Source organism: Rana temporaria, chromosome 5, assembly GCF_905171775.1.
Source record: "Rana temporaria chromosome 5, aRanTem1.1, whole genome shotgun sequence".
In the NCBI taxonomy this organism is placed as follows: Eukaryota; Metazoa; Chordata; class Amphibia; order Anura; family Ranidae; genus Rana; species Rana temporaria.
This window is the reverse complement of record NC_053493.1, coordinates 52,749,000-52,766,493: the sequence shown is the minus strand read 5'-3', so window position 1 is coordinate 52,766,493 and position 17,494 is coordinate 52,749,000. Positions and strand designations below refer to the sequence as shown.

General features: G+C 45.3%; 1 protein-coding gene across 1 annotated transcript in view; it reads right to left on the bottom strand.

The window, feature by feature from the left end:
- RAB18 (RAB18, member RAS oncogene family) overlaps positions 1-12,244 on the bottom strand; it is a 67,310-nt gene extending 55,066 nt beyond the window's left edge. Inside the window, exon 1 of the mRNA XM_040352582.1 lies at positions 12,039-12,244. Coding sequence (XP_040208516.1) covers positions 12,039-12,106 — 68 coding nt within the window. The 5' untranslated portion in view covers positions 12,107-12,244. The remainder of the gene's footprint in view (positions 1-12,038) is intronic.
- Positions 12,245-17,494: the final 5,250 nt, after the last annotated feature.

The following is a 17,494-nucleotide window of genomic DNA, read 5'->3' as shown; positions in this document are numbered from 1 at the left end:
GGGATAGTTTTATGGCATTTTTATTAATATATTTTTTTTACTAGTAATGGTGGCGATCAGTGATTTTTTTCGTGACTGCGACATTATGGCGGACACATCAGACACTTTTGACACATTTTTAGGACCATTGTCATTTTCACAGCGAAAAGTGCTATAAAAATTCACCGATTACTGGCGATAAATGACACTGGCAGTGAAGGGGTTAACAGGAGGGAGCGCTGTAGGGGGTTAAGTGTGCCCTAAGGGAGCATTCTTACTGTGGGGGGGGGCGTGGCTGTGCGTGTGACGTCACTGATCGTCGTTCCCTAACACAGGGAACAGAGGATCAGTGACAGCCACACTAGGAAGAACGGGGTAGGTTTGTTTACACTTACCTCTCCTCATTCTTCAGCTCTGTGACCTGATCGTGGGACACCGGCAGCGATCGGGTCCACGGTCATGGAGAACAGGCTGGGCTCTTAAAGGCGACGTACAGGTACATGCCTGTGCCCAGCCGTGCCCTTCTGCCGACGTATATCGGCGTGAAGGGGTCCTTAAGTAGTTAACAACCACTTTAAAGAAGAGGAGGTTGGGGGCTGCTCTGTGCAACACCCTTGCACAGAGAAGGCATGGTATAACTTTTTCCCCCCCAAAAAAACAAACACCTAGTATCTTTCCTACCCACCCCCATCCCTAAACACTTACCCGACTCCAGCGCTGTCCCAGGTGCAGCACCGCTCCTCTCACTTCCTAAGTCTTACAGTAGACACAGCAGTGGGCACCATAGGCGGCTTACCGGCACTGTGTGCGCCTATTAATGCACACAGCCTGGACCAGGAGAGCACACGCATGGAGGCCTCCATAGCACACAGCTTGCTAAGGAGGCACCCAGAGGAAAGAAGCGGACAGCACTGACAGGGACCTGCCAAAGAGGAGGTAAGGGACCATTCTGTGCAATATTGTTAAAGTGCTTGTAAAGTCAGAAGGTTTGTTATTTTTGCATTAAGATAAAAAGCCTTCTGTGTGCAGCAGCCCCCCCAAATACTTAGCTGAGGTCCATCTAGATGAAGCAATGTTGCACAAGAGATTCGGCTGCCCGGGACTCCCCTCCTGATTGGCTGAGACAGCAGTGCAGCGCCACTGGTTCCTGCTGCTGTCAATGCCAGTGAGCCAATGAGGAGAGAAAGGGGGCGGGGCCTGGCCATGGCTCCATGTCTGAATGGACACGGGGAGCTGCGGCTCCGCTTGCGTGCCCCCATAGTAAGCTGCTTGCTGTGGGGTTACTCAGTAGGAGTGAGTGGCCAGGAGCACAGAAGAGGGACACGAGAAGAGGGGGATCTGGGGGCTGCTCTGTGCAAAATCACTACACAGAGCAGGCAAGTAAAACATGTTTGTTATTTTTAATGAAAGGGGAAAAAAAGTGCTTTAGTATTACCTTAGGTACCGTATTTTCCGGCGTATAAGACGACTCGGCGTATAAGACGACCCCCTAATTTTCCAGCCAAAATGTTGGTTTTGGGATATACTCACCGTATAAGACTACCCCCTTCCTACTAGTCATGCCTCGCCTCACGGTGCCACCATTACATGCCAGACCGTGCCCCATTACATGACCAGACCGTGCCCCATTACATGACCAGACCGTGCCCCATTACATGACCAGACCGTGCCCCATTACATGACCAGACCGTGCCCCATTACATGACCAGACCGTGCCCTTACCTTATCCCATGCGAATCGCGGCCGTGTAACCTAACATCTTACCTTACCAGAATCGCGGCCGTACGATTTTTCAAAAGCCGCGCCTCCAACGTCTTCTGTTCCGTGATAGGCGGAACATTCAGCTTCCCAGGAGGCACTGTGTTCAGTGTTCGCCTATCACGGAGGCCCTCTCGTCCGAGGACGAGAGGGCCTCCGTGATAGGCGGGCACTAAACACAGGACGAGAGGCCCTCCGTGATAGGCGGACACTGAACACAGTGCCTCCTGGGAAGCTGATTGTTTCCGCCTATCACGGAACAGAAGACGTCGGAGGCGCGGCTTTTGAAAAATCGTACGGCCGCGATTCTGGTAAGGTAAGATGTTAGGTTACCGGCGTATAAGACGACCCCCGACTTTTAAGAAGATTTTAAGGGGTTAGAAAGTCGTCTTATACGCCGGAAAATACGGTATAACCGCTTATTTTAAGAGGAAAAAAAAAAATAACCTTTAAATAAAACATGTTAAAATAATAAAAATACAAATAAAACTAGGTTAAGTGAGATTTCTAGCCTATTCCTACAATAAAAACAATAATAAAAAAGCAGTGCAAGACATCCAATAGTATGTAGAGGCCTCTGACTCACAGAACTTCTATTCATGGTCATGAGACTACAAGCAGCATGAACAGGTAAACAAAGTTCTCCAGCACAGGACATGAATATCTTCACTGAGAACACTTTCCTTTAATGCCACATCACCAAAGCTGTACTGTGATATTTACTTTAAAGAGGGGGATTTACAGGTAAAGGTCTTCTCTGTTGAGCACAGTGCTTCAAAAAGTATACTCATCTGATTATCCCAATCCTTACATTGAATAAGTCCTGGTTTATTGGACACAAGGAAAAAAGAAAGGAGAGATCCATTCAGGTCAAAAAGACAATTCAAATTAAACTGAACGATATGTAATGGCAGATTCGATGTCTGGTCTACAGACAGAGGTGAATTCCTATGGTTACATCACAGTGCACCCCCTTTCCTTATGCTGCTGCTGGAAAGAAGCGGAATGCATTGCTTGAAAGCAGAAAGTAAGAAGGAGGACCAGAAAAGGGCTGGAGCTCCCCTGTAGCTGCAGGAGAGGTGCGAGGGCCACATGAAATGGCTTGGAGGGCCGGATTCGGCCCGCTGGCCTTATGTTTGACAACTGTGCTCTAGGGTCTCTGCCATTTTATATATATAATATTTTTTTTTTTTATATTATTATTATTATAATCATTATTATTATCAGGGTTGCACCGAATGGACTTAATTAAAATCATCAATTTAAATTAATATGAATTTAAAGCTCAAGAAAAATGCCGTCTGCAGTCTCTAAGCCCAGGTTCACACTGGGTACGATTTGCTTCGATTTGAGATGCGATTTCATGTGTGAAATCGCATCTCAAATCGGTGGCATTTGCCGGCAATGACACCGTCCTAATCGGTGCGACGCCGCATCTGCGGCGCTGCACCGATTTCAAAAAGTAGTTCCTGCACTACTTTTTGCGATTTCGGGCCGTGATTTACATTGACATCTGTGCAGAAACCTGCACAGATGTCTCCTAAATCGCGTCCGAAATCGTGACTGCCAGCGGGAGTGAAGCCAGTGTGAACCAGGGCTAAAGGAGGGAAAGAAAGTTACCGCTCCAGGTGGATTGCGTTAGGATGATCAGTATCCGCTGTTTTACTCCCGTGTAGTGTGCTGTGACTTGTAGTGCATTTTTCCTTTTTTAAATAAAGACAACCATCAAGGTTTTTTGGAGTGCGGCTGTCCATATTTTCTTTTTCCATTTGTCTGCAGTCTCTAACCATTTCTTGTATCATGTCCTCAGTCTCTACCATATGATACAGGAGGTGGTCAGAGACTGCGGACATGATACAAGAGATCAATGCAGCCTACCTGTGGGTCCTGGAGCTTCGGCCTGGGTCGTGGGCGTGCGCCCGCGACCCACGGCTGGGCACTAGCACAGGACGTACCTGTACGTGCATGTGCCCAGCCGTGCCATTATGCCGACGTAAATGTGCAGGAGGCGGTCCTTAAGTGGTTAATTGAGACAATGCATTTTTTGAGTGGAAATATCAGTTTGTAAATAGATAGAAAACTGGCTAAAAGACAGAATTCAGAGAGTCGTGGTTAATGATTCTTACTCTGAATGGTCCAAGGTTATCAGTGGTGTTGGGACCCTTACTTTTTAACCACTTAACAACCGAAGGCCGTTATTTAACATCCTTCACTTTGTGCAGTGATATCTGAATGATGCCTGCAGCTACAGGCATCATTCAGATATCACCATCTTCAGCCGCTGATTCTGTGCACGATAAGAATGATCAAAGTGGCAGTTCCGCCGCTTGATCTTTCTTATAGGCGGTGGGAGGGGACATCCCCACCTCCCGCCACCATGCAGTGCTTCCCCGGGCTCTCCCGTGGCATCGGGGGCCCGGAGAGCGAATCGGCCGGCGCTGCCTTGGAAGCATAGAGATGACTGGTGACCAGACGGTCACCAGTCATCTCTATGACCGTAGGAGGCCCGTGCGCGATGTTAGGACGTCACACCCAGTACCCGGAAGTAAACAAAGCCGCAATTGTGGCTGTCGGCATGTGATCTGTGAATTTTTTTTCACCGATTTCATGCTTGTAAGCCTGGAGGAGAGATGCGGGGTCTTATTGACCCCACATCTCTCCATAAAGAGGACCTGTCACACTGATTCCTATTACAAGGGATGTTTACATTCCTTGTAATAGGAATAAAAGTGTAAAAAAAATAAAAAAAAAAATGTTTATATATATATATATATATATATATATATATATATATATATATTTTATTTATTTTTTATTTTTTTGTAAACGCTCCTGTCCCCGGTAGCTCGCGCGCAGAAGCGAGCATGCATGTGCGCAACAGTTCTAGCACTAGACCTCCTCTGTAACTCGAAAATAGTAACCTGTAAAAAAAAATTAAAGCGTCGCCTGTGGAGATTTTTAAGTACCGAAGTTTGGCGCCATTCCATGAGTGTGCGCAATTTTAAAGCGTGACATGTTAGGTATCCATTTACTCGGCGTAACATCATCTTTCACATTATCCAAAAAAATTGGGCTAACAAATGTTTTGTTATTTTTTAATTCATGAAACTGTTTTTTTCCCTAAAAAAAAGGCGTTTGAAAAATGATTGCACAAATACCGTGCGAGAAAAAAAAGTTGCAATGACCGCCATTTTATTCCCTAGGGTGTCTGCTAAAAAAAAATATATAATGTTTGGGGGTTCTGATTAATTTTCTAGCAAATAAATTGCGATTTTTACATGAAGGAGAGAAGTGCCAAAAGAATCAACAAGTTAATATCTTTTAGGGCCGAAACAACTAATCGATTAATCGACAATCGATTATGAAATTAATCGATTACAATTTTCATAATCGATTAATAGGCCAGTAACATAATGGGGTTAAAAAAACTAAAATTAGCCTTTATAGTACAAAAAAGCAAATCGCTACTGTAAATATTACTTTCACTGTCCCACAGTAAAAAATGAACCCTATACAGTAGCGATTATTTGCTCTTTTTGTACTTATTTTTGATTTTTTATTCCCATTATGTTACTAAACATCTCAGGCCGGGGTCACACCTTTGTTTTTTGCAGAAACACACTACAGTTCATTTACATGGTTTCCTATGGGACACGTTCACATCCATGATTTTTTTTTCAGCTGTTGCGTATTTGGAAAGGGCAAGGAGTTTTTAACACAAAACAGTGCCATTTTGTTTTTTTTGGTTCAATATACTTCAATGGAGAAGCTGCAGAAAAGCATGTAATGTGTTTTTGCAGCAATTTGTGTTTTGGAATCTGCCTAACAACAAATTGTTATTTTTTTTTGTAAGGCTATTATTCGATTAATCAATTAATCAAAACAATAATCGTCCAACTAATCGATTATGAAAATAATCGTTAGTTGCAGCCCCAATATCTTTATAAATGATATTGGGTCTGAGATCAAAAGCATTTCTGTCTTTGCAGATGACACCAAGCTATGCAGTGGAATAACGTCCTTACAGGATGCCTCCAATTTACAAGCCGACCTCAATGCTCTGTCTAATTGGGCGACTAAGTGGCAGATGAGGTTTAATGTAGATAAATGTAAAGTTATGCACTTGGGGGCTAAGAATATGCATGCATCATACATACTAGGGGGAGTACAACTGGGGGGGTCTGTAGTGGAGAAAGATCTGGGGGTTTTAGTTGATCATAAGCTGAATAATGGCATGCAATGCCAAGCTGCGTTTTCCAAAGCGAGCAAAGTTCTTTCTTGTATTAAGAGAGGTATGGACGAGAGAGAGAGAGAGAGAGAGAGAGAGAGAGAGAGAGAGAGAGAGAGAGAGAGAGAGAGAGAGAGAGAGAGAGAGAGAGAGAGAGAGAGAGAGAGAGAGAGAGAGAGAGAGAGAGAGAGAGAGAGAGAGAGAGAGAGAGAGAGAGAGAGAGAGAGAGAGAGAGAGAGAGAGAGAGAGAGAGAGAGAGAGAGAGAGAGAGAGAGAGAGAGAGAGAGAGAGAGAGAGAGAGAGAGAGAGAGAGAGAGAGATATTATTTTGCCCCCCTGTACAAATCATTAGTAAGACCTCATCTGGAATATGCAGTTCAGTTTTGGGCTCCAGTTCTCAAGAAGGATATCGGGGAACTGGAGAAATTGCACAGAAGGGCAACCAAACTGATAAGAGGCATGGAGGAGCTCAGCTATGAGGAAAGATTAGAGGAACTGAATTTATTCACTCTTGAGAAGAGGAGAATAAGGGGGGATATAATCAACATGTACAAATATATAAGGGATCCATATAGTGAACTTGGTGTTGAGTTATTCACTTTATGGTCAACACAGAGGACAAGGGGGCATTCTTTACGTCTAGAGGAAAAGAGATTTCACCTCCAAATACGGAAAGGTTTCTTCACAGTAAGAGCTGTGAAAATGTGGAATAGACTCCCTCCAGAGGTGGTTCTGGCCAGCTCAGTAAAGTGCTCCAAGAAAGGCCTGGATTCTTTCCTAAATGTACATAATATAACTGGGTACTAACATTTATAGGTAAAGTTGATCGGGGGAATATCAGATTGCCTCATGGGGGATCCGGAAGGAATTTTTTCCCCTGCTGTAGCAAATTGGACCATGCTCTGCTGGGGTTGTTTGCCTTCCTCTGAATCAACTGTAGGAATAGAATTGGGTATATGCGATTGTACGATATTATTATTTTATTTCTTATGGTTGAACTTGATGGACTTGTGTCTTTTTTCAACCTGACTAACTATGTAACTAGGATTGTTTTTTCTGTCTTCAAGTTCTGCCACAAGACTATTATAACGCTGTCACTCTCTTGCACATAAACGACCTATTTATTTGATCTAAAATTACAGAGAACCTCTTGGCAGAGATTGGCACAGAGGTAACATTTAGTCATAACTAGGAATTTGAGTGAACTTGGTTTGCCCTTCAAATCCCGAAGAGAAACAGAAAGTCAAAATGCAATGTAATGTACTACCAAGAAAAACGGTACTGGGATAGTTCTCTGTAAACAATCCACAATTGGGGACAGGCTGGTCACACTACTGACAGTTCCTATGACGGAGTGGCCCTACCCCTGAGGTTTATTTTTGTCCTTATTGAGATTGAAATCAATGGGGGTGGGGGTGATAACTGGCGCCCATGTCTCAAAAGTAAGCACTAAATACACAGCAAAGTTACACTTTAAAAAAAAAAAAAAAAAAACACATCTTTGTAATCAGTGGTGAGGTCATATCGCTGCATTTACACTGCGCCCCTAAGTGCACGGAATGTGAAGAAACCACCAACATAGCAATGAAGTCCGTCACACAGATTAGGCCTCATGCTTGAAATATTTTTTAAAGACTTCTGTTCAATCACCTCCTTTAACACCACATACAAACAGAACATATAGTATTGTCTAGCAAAAAAAGTAGAACCAGGCAAAACAATTGTATCGCTATTTTTGGACAGGAAAAAAAAAAAAAAAAACTCATTCACCTGACAACCATCAATTTCTTCTCACTTCCTGTGCAGGGACATGGATATATAGCAAAAGGTCACATGATGTTTTGACTAGAGGTCGACCGATATGGGTTTTTCTCTGGCCGATGGCGATATTTAGAAATAGCGGCAGCCGATATAGGATGCTGATTTTTTTGGGCCGATATTTAAAAAAAAATTCCCCTTCACCTCATAAAATATAACAGTTAGACCCCTTTCACACTGGGGTGTTTTTCAGGCGCTTTTGGGCTAAAAATAGCACATGTAAAGTGCCTGCAAAACGGCTCCCCTGCAGTCTCAGTGTGAACGCCTGAGGGCTTTCACACTGAGGTGGTACGCTGGCAGGACGTTAAAAAAAAAAAAAGTCCTGCAAGCAGCATCTTTGGAGTGGTGTTTACTGCTCCTCCACCACTCCTGCCCATTGAAATAAATGGGCACTGCTGCTGAAGCACCTGCAAAGGGCTGCTACACGGGCGCATTTAACCTCTTCATCAGCCGCTAGCTGGGTTGTAAGCGCCCCCGCTAGCAGCCGAATAGCGCCGCTAAAATGATGGTAAAGCACCACTAAAACTAGCGGCGTTTTACCGCCAACGCATGTCCGCTCCATTGTGAAAGCAGCGGAGTTCTGCCAAAAAAAAGAAATATTAAAAGTCAGCAGCTAACAAATACTGCAGCTGCTGACTTTTAATATATGGACACTTACCTGTCCAGCGCGCCCATGATGTCGGCACCCGAAGCCGATCTCTCCCTCGGCTCTCGGGTGCTGCCCCTGCCATCTTCGGTAAGGGAATCAGGAAGCGGGCACAAAAACAGGCAATCAAAACTTTTGGACGAAGAAGAAAAAGAAAAAAAACGGCCAAACTTTACGGTTTCGTTTTTGTAATTCATTAAAGTGTATTTTTTCCCAAAAATTGCGTTTGAAAGACCGCTGTGCAAATACCGTGTGACATAAAATATTGCAACAACCGTTATTTCAGTCCCTAGGGTCTATGCCAAAATATAATATATATATATATATATATATATATATATATATATATATATATATATATATATATATATATATATATATATATATATAGGCTGCTACTGATCAAAATTTTTGTGTTCGATTAATTTTTTAATCAATTAATCGACTAATTTCGATTATAACGCACATACAGATCCAACTACTTTTAGCTGATCTGCTCCTTGCAGGCTGATTCCCAGTGCAGCTTCCAACCACTGGAAAAATGGATAGCAGGATACAAAAAACACACAAAAGGCAGCGCTCGATGGGCAGCGCAGTGTTTCACCCTGCAGAACAACTTTTTAGCATAAAATTCGGCATAGTAGCGCGAGCTACAGTATGCCGGTCTTAAATTTTTTTTATCCCCGTACTCACTGTGTAATCGTACATAGAAGATTCCGACTGCCCGCGGGGAATGGGCGTTCCTTTCAAGAGGGAGGGTGATTGACGGCCGGCTCTGGCACGTCACGCTCCCCGAAGACAGCCGGAGTAGGTCTCGGCTCTTCACGGCGCCTGCGCACAGACTATGCGCAGGCGCCGTGAAGAGCCAAGCCTATTTCGGCTATTTCCGGAGAAGCGTGACGCGCCAGAGCCGGCCGTCAATCACCTTCCATCTGGATTGGAACGCCCATTCCCCGTGGGCAGTCGGAATCTTCTATGTACGATTACACAGTGAGTACAGGGATAAAAAAATTAAGACAGGCATACTGTAGCTCGCGCTACTATGCCGAATTTTATGCTAGAAGAAAACATTTTTTTTTTATTTGGCGAACCCCCGCTTTAAGTTGTGGTTAGTATTTTGAATTGTATATTGTAGGGTAGTGGAAGCCAGTAAAGAGATTGGAAGAGAGGAGCAGCAGTCACGGATCGGTTAGTGAGATGTATTTGTCTAGCAGAATTCATAATAGACTGAAGGGGGGGGGGGAGGGTAAGGGTAGGCCATTAAAGCAGAGTTCCGACTACATTTCTGACATAAACTCCAGCAGCTGACTTTTAATATATGGACACTTACCTGTCCAGAGCGCACGTGATGTCGGCCCCTGAAGCCGATCTGTCCCTCAGCTCTTGGATGCTGCCGCCGCTATCTTCGGTAAGGAAATCAGGAAGTGAAACCTTGCTGCTTCACTTCCTGGTTCCCAACTGAGCATGCGCGAGTCGCGCTGTGCGATCTGAATGGTCCCCACGTGTCTCCCAGCGGGGGGACATAGGAGGCGCCGGACGTGGCGTAGATTTCCGCGGATATCTATGCCTGGAAGTAGGGGGCAAATACCTGTATTAGACAGGTATCTGCTCCTCCCTCCCCCCTGAAAGGTGCCAAATGTGACACCAGGGGGGGGGGGGGGTTATGAAAAGTAGAAGTAACATTTTTGGGTGGAACTCCACTTTAAGGAGAGAGTTGCAGTAGTCAAGGATGGAAATAAATGTATTTACTTCTTGGTTCTTTGTGCTGTCGTTCCTCAGGAAGGGGCAAATTCTGGGGATGTTGGCAAGGTTAATGCGGCAGGATTGAGCCAGTGATTGGATGTGGGGGCTGAAGGAGAGGCCAGTGTCTAGGATTACACCCAGCCATTACATTATGCCTTTACCTTGCAGGGCATGCAAAAAAAAAAAAAAATGTTCAGCGATTTACAATCACTTTTAAGCGCTTCCCAAAACGGCTAAATCCAAGGCAGGCTAATGATAACGGTCACTATTAAAGCGGAGGTTCACCCATAGCCAACACCTTTTCCCCTTAGCTTTATGCTCGTTTTGTCTAGGGGAATCGGCAATTTGTTTTAAAATATGATCCGTACTAAGAGCCCATTCACACCTTGGCGTTTTGTCGCCTGTAGCGCGACGCGCACAAACGCCAGAGGGACCAAAATACATGTAAGGCTATGGGCATGGTTCTCATCTGAACGCCGATGCGCCTGACGCGCATCGCATGTAGTCAATAAAAGTTCCGGACCCTTTTTTGTCGCGCATATCGCGCGATATGCGCGTATTTGAGCGTTTCCATTTCCCATAGAAAGTAATGGAAACGCTCGATTCAAGCGACTTGCGCGACAACGGGCGTTTGCTACAGGCGTTTTGTCAATAGAACTTGTCGCCCATGCAGAAGATTAAAAAAATCTACCAACATAGCAACAAGTGATGAAAAGATGATAGTTTTTCCTATTGGCTAAAAAAAAAACGTCAAAGTACAAAAACGTCGGACAACGCTGTATGCAAACGCGCATATTAGCATGAATACGCGCGACAAAACGCCGGAAAAAAACGCCGGAAAACGCCGCTATTGCCTACGCCTAGGTGTGAATGCAGCCTTACCCGTTTTCGAGATGCATCTTCTCCGCCGCTTCCGGGTATGGGCTGCGGGAGTGGGCGTTCCTTCTTGATTGACAGTCTTCCGAGAGGCTTCCGACGGTCGCATCCATCGCGTCACGATTTTCCGAAAGAAGCCGAACGTCGGTGCGCAGGCGCAGTATAGAGCCGCACCGATGTTCGGCTTCTTTCGGCTACGAGTGACGCGATGGATGCGACTGTCGGAAGCCTCTCGGAAGACTGTCAATCAAGAAGGAACGCCCGCTCCCGAAGACCCATACCCGGAAGCGACGGAGACGATGCATCTCGAAAACGGGTAAGTACGGATCATATTTTAAAACAAATAGCTGATTCCCCTAGACAAAACGAGCATGAATCTAAGGGGAGAAGAGAAAAAAAAAAAAAAAAAGAATTGGGTGAACTCCCGCTTTAATTGTGCTCCCAACCAACCGCCATACCATCCAATGACCAGTGTCCTAACTGATTACATGAGCAGCACCATGGCAACCGCAGATCAGACAAAGATGGCGGCTTCCTTGGCTGTAGAGGATCGGAGGGTTTAGTTCCGCTGGTTGAAATTGCGGTAGGACTTTCTAATCTGGCCATCACATCAGTGTAGGAACTATTTACTGAGAAGGTGTCACCATTAGAAGTGACAATCTATGGCCGGCCACTAAAAAGGCCAAAACTGCGGTCACGCCGGCCATTCGCACAATCAGACCATATGTGATGCCAACATCGAGGACAGGCCACCAGATCTCTTCACCCCGGTGTATGCTGGGAGATAACTGCTCTTCTATGACCCCCCCTAACCTATACATCATCAATATCAATCTATATCATACACAATGCACCTCCAGTGCTACTACAACCCCCATCAGAAACAGGCCCCAGCCCCTGTGTGACCAGACAGGACACTGACAGCAGCCTATTATGATATGAGCCCCAGTCACTGCCCAGGCCCTGTCCCGCCTATGGTGGCTCTCCTTACCTAGACTTGCCCACCCCACTCTCCCCAATGATGAGGATCTTCAGGGTGGTCAGGATATCTTCCTCCATTCTTCCCCTCTGCCGCTCCGGTTCTGCGCAGCTCCAACACTGCGCGCTCCCGGCAACCTTCTACCCCTTCGGCGCGCGTCCACAAACGGACCAGACTGGACTCGGAAGATGACAACAGCTGGGGAAGGCACGCGCCCGCAGCCAGACGTCTCTTCACCAACTCTCCTACTTCCCCCTTTCCGTGCTTGCGTGCGCGCTCTCGCTGGTGACGACAAGGCTGTGTCACTGCTTAGTTTCTGTCTAGCGGTGGTCGGTGACGGAAGTTTGAGGCTGTCACCTCTGATAGCTGACGCTAGGTGGCGCTGAAGGCTTATAGTATAAAATGAGAGCGCTTCGACATTACCTCACCATTTCCATCCCTTCACGAGGTGTGCTGGGGGGGGGGGAGTGCTGAAATGAAATAATATCATGGTAAGAAGAGCAGTAAAGCTGGCCATACACGGCTCAAACGTTTGTAGCCAATTTATTTGTCAGAACATTCTTACTTGTCATCTAATTGTGTTTTAAGCCTCGTACGCACGATCAGATTTTCCATTGACAAAGTGTAGGAATCTTGGCCGTGAACTTGTATTGCATACAAACGGCAAAGAATTGTCGGCCAACAAACACGAAACGATGTGGTTTTCAAGCTCTTTAGCGCCACCCTTTGGGCAACTTCTGCTAATGTTGTGCTATGGTTAGCATTGCTTCCGAGCAGGCGTTTTTGTACTTTGGAGTTTTTTTCCGACGGACTTAGGCCGATAAGCCGACATCACACATTTGTTGTCGTAAATATTTAAAGCATGCTATCCCACATTTGTTGGCGGAAATTCCGACAACAATTGTCCAATAGATCATACAAACTGTCAGATTTTCTGACAACAGCCACCCATCACACAATTCCTGTCAGAAAATCAGATCGTGTGTACGGGCCTTTATACTAACGCTACGCAGTATCCTTATTCTCCAAAAATACATCCACTACTTAAAGCGGAGGTTCACCCTAAAAAACAACTTTCTACCATGCCATCCAGCATACTAGCGTCGGCTACAGTATGCCTTTATTTTATTTTTTTGCGCTGTACTCACAGTGTAATCCAATAGTTTAGTTTTAGACACCCGCGGGGAATAGGCGTTCCTATGCAGAGGGGAACATGATTGACGGCCGGCTATGGCGCGTCACACGTTCCGAAAATAGCCAGAGTTGGACTCGGCTCTTCATGGCGCTACATGGCGCCTGCGCACAGACTAGGAGCTGACTGCGTAGGCACCGTGAAGAGCCGAGTCCTATTTCGGCTATTTTCGGAATGCGTGATGCGCCATAGCCGGCCGTCAATCATGTTCCCCTCTTCATAGGAACGCCTACTCCCCGTGGGAGTCTGAAACTAAACTAATGGATTAAACTGTGAGTACAGCAAAAAAAATAAAAATAAAGGCATACTGTAGCTGACGCTAGTATGCTGGATGGCATGGTAGACAAAAAAATTTTTTTTTTTAGGGTGAACCCCCGCTTTAAAGCCGAGCTTCAGTTATTTTTTTAACTTTCCATCTATTAAATCTTCTGCCCTTGTTGTTTTAACTTTGGATAGTTAAACATTCTGCCAGTAAATACCTTATACAGCCCACTTCCTGTTTCTTGTCTGGTCATTAGCCTAGGCTAATGCACAGCTCCCTCTTTCTCCAACTCTCCTGAGAGTTTGCCAGGTAGAGAGGGGGGATGAGTCACAAGAGGGCCAATGAGAGCTGCAGAGTTGGAGGTCTGTGTCTGTGTAAATCCAAGAAGTGCACAGGCAGCAGCTTCAGCTGCCCACAGTTAAAATGGCTGCAGCCAGACTCAGTGGATGGAGATTTCTGCAGCATATTTGGCAAGTAGGGATGAGCCGAAACACCCCCCCCCCCCGTTCAGTTCACACCAGACAAAAAATGTGTGCGTCTATGAAAAATTTAAAAGTGCTAATTTTAAGGGCTTATATGCAAGTTATTGCCATTAAAAAGAGTTTGGGGACCCGGGTCAGGAAGGGGGGGCGTTCTCTTGTCCCCTCTTTTCCTGCGGTCTGCCAGGTTGCGTGCTCAGATAAGGGTCTGGTTTGGATTGTGCAATTTTTTTTTATTTGGCGCAGAGTTCCCCTTAACCACTTAACGACCGCCGCATGTACATATACGCTGGCAGAATGGCACGTACAGGCAGATGGACATGCCTATACATACCTGCCTAGAGGTGGGTTGGGGGTCTGATCGGGACCCCCCCCCCGAACATGCGGCGGTCGGAAATCGTTTGGGAGCGATCCGGGACGAGGGCGCGGCTATTCATTTCTAAACACCCAATAACAAAACCCTCCCACGCGATCGCTCCCCGTGCTTCACTGTGGCGGCTGCATCGATCGTGTGATCCCTGTTATAGGGAGACACAATCGATGACGTCAGACCTACAGCCACACCCCCCTACAGTTAGAAACACACTTCAGGGAAAACATAACCCCAACAGCGCCCCCTGTGGTTAACTCCCAAACTGCAACTGTCATTTTCACAATAAACAGTGCAATTTAAATGCACTTTTTGCGTGGAGCTGCGGTGGCTCAACGCGATTGGCACTGCGCTGACAAGCCATTCACCTCTGCAGCTAGGGGTTCGGATCCCGGTCTCGGCTACATGTGAATTGAGTTTGGTGGTCTCAGCCCGGCTCCCGGTGGGTGTGCTATGCGAGGTAAACCTGCGCTTAGTACGCCCACCCCCCTCCCACAAAAACCACCACACTTACACGCACTCGAAATTGGGTTAACACACACGCACTTTGACCACGCGGTCTCTAAAAAGAGAGGCGAAGGACTAACGGGGCCGGTTGAGCGGGCTAATCCTCTCACTCCCTTATAGGGAGTCCCTCTGCCCCGTTGGGCTTCAAAGCGGAGCAGGTAGGGCGGGCTCTGTGGGAGGACCCCCTCACACACCTGCCATTGCCACCCGGGGCATGGAGAAAGGTGGCAGATTGCCTCTGGGGGAGGCCTGCCTACTCCCAACTCCTGCAGTCCGGCTCCTCTCTCGAGTACACGCACAAAATACACTTTAAAAAAAAAAAAAAATGCACTTTTTGCTGTGAAAATGACAATGGCCCAAAAATATGTCAAAATTGTCTGAAGTGTCCGCCATAATGTCGCAGTCACGAAAAAAATCGCTGATCGCCGCCATTAGTAGTAAAAAAAAAAAAATGCAATAAAACTATCCCCTATTTTGTAAACGCCATAAATTTTGCGCAAACCAACCGATAAACGCTTATTGCGATTTTTTTTTTTAACAAAAATAGGTAGAAGAATACGTATCGGCCTAAACTGAGGAATAAAATTTATATTTATTATAGAAAAAAGTAAAAAATATTGAATTTTTTTTAAAACTGTTGCTCTATTTTTGTTTATAGCGCAAAAAATAAAAACCGCAGAGGTGATAAAATACCACCAAAAGAAAGCTCTATTTGTGGGAAAAAAGGACGTCAATTTTGTTTGGGAGCCGCACGCACGACGCAGTTCCGAATCGCAAAACCTGGCCGGGTCCTTTAGCTGCATTTTGGTCCGGGGCTTAAAGGATCACTAAAGGAATTTTTTTTTTTTTAGCTAAATAGCTTCCTTTACCTTACTGCAGTACTGGTTTCATGTCCTTATTGTTCGTTTTTGCTTTGAAGTGGCTGTAATTCTGCTGTGATCTCCACACTTCCTGGTTGTCTTTTTTCTTATAACCATGGTACTGGGAGCTTTTCACTGTAGGTCTAAGCTGTCATTACTGTGTGTCTAAAACTTAACAGAACCAATCAGATTAATTTTAAAAACAAAACACTGCCCTGGATTAGTTTGTTTTTGTTTTGTGTGTCTCTCTAGTCTCTCACAGGAACATGAAAACAGTTTAAAAGTGAAACTAACCTACAGGCACATTATATGATAGATTTTTTATCTATTTGTAATCATTTTTAAAAGGAATCAGTTAACTTTTATGTCTCTATACCCTGTAAACCAGGGGTGGGGAACCTGCGGCCCGCGAAATCATTCCATGCGGCCCCCCATGCGATCAGAAAAAAAGCGCCGCCGATTGTCACTATGGAGCAGAGTAAATGTATTGCTAAACACACTGACAATGAATGAATGATCATGGCGATCATTCATTCATTGTCCGTGTGTTTAGCAATACATTTACTCCGCTCTTGCGGCCCGCCCCTGTTAGCCGGCGCCAGCCTCCAGCCAATAGCATTTACTCCGCCCGCCCCTGTTAGCCGGCGCCAGCCTTCAGACATTGCACTGCAGTTGATGAGCTGCTCCCCTATGCTTACAGCCCCGCCCGGTGGCGGCGGTGTGACGTCACTCAAGGCGGGCGGGGATTACATTCATGGCTGGCTGGGATGGCACTAGCCAGCACCACCGACGAGGAACCATTTCCAGCAGCAAGTAAGGCAGCCATAAATATGCTGACAGCATCATGAAATACGGCGTATTTTTTTAATATGCAGCATAGCGGCGGGGGGAGGAGGGTAAATGTCCTGCACAGTGCACAGGACATTAATACATAAGTTACCATGACCAGTGCAGGACATTTACCCCCCCCCCCCCCCACATGCTGCATATTAAAAAGATCATATTCATCATATTTACATTTAATAATTTTCAAATTGCATCAATGATTCAATTTGAAAATTATTAAATGTAAATATGATGAATATGATCTTTTTAATATGCAGCATGTCGGGGGGGGGGGTTAATGTCCTGCACTGGTCATGGTAACTTATGTATTAATGTCCTGTGCACTGTGCAGGACATTTACCCTCCTCCCCCCGCCGCTATGCTGCATATTAAAAAAATCACAGACAGTCATCAAAGTTAATAATCTTCAGACTGCATCATTCTGTATGCAGTCTGAAGATTATTAACTGTGATGACGGTCTGTGATTTTTTTAATATTCAGCATGGCGGCGGGGGGAGGGGGTAAATGTCCTACCTACACAGTTGCACTGGTGATAGTAACTCATGTATTAACCACTTAAGCCCCGGACCAATATGCAGCCTAAAGACCCAAGGTGTTTTTACAGTTCGGGACTGCGTCGCTTTAACAGACAATTGCGCGGTCGTGCGACGTGGCTCCCAAACAAAATTGGCGTCCTTTTTTCCCCACAAATAGAGCTTTCTTTTGGTGGTATTTGATCACATCTGCGGTTTTTAGTTTTTGCGCTATAAACAAAAATAGAGCGACAATTTTGAAAAAAAAGCAATATTTTTTACTTTTTGCTGTAATAAATATCCCCCAAAAAACATATATAAAAACATTTTTTTTCCTCAGTTTAGGCCGATACGTATTCTTCTACCTATTTTTAGTAAAAAAAATCGCAATAAGCGTTTATCGATTGGTTTGCGCAAAATTTATAGTGTTTACAAAATA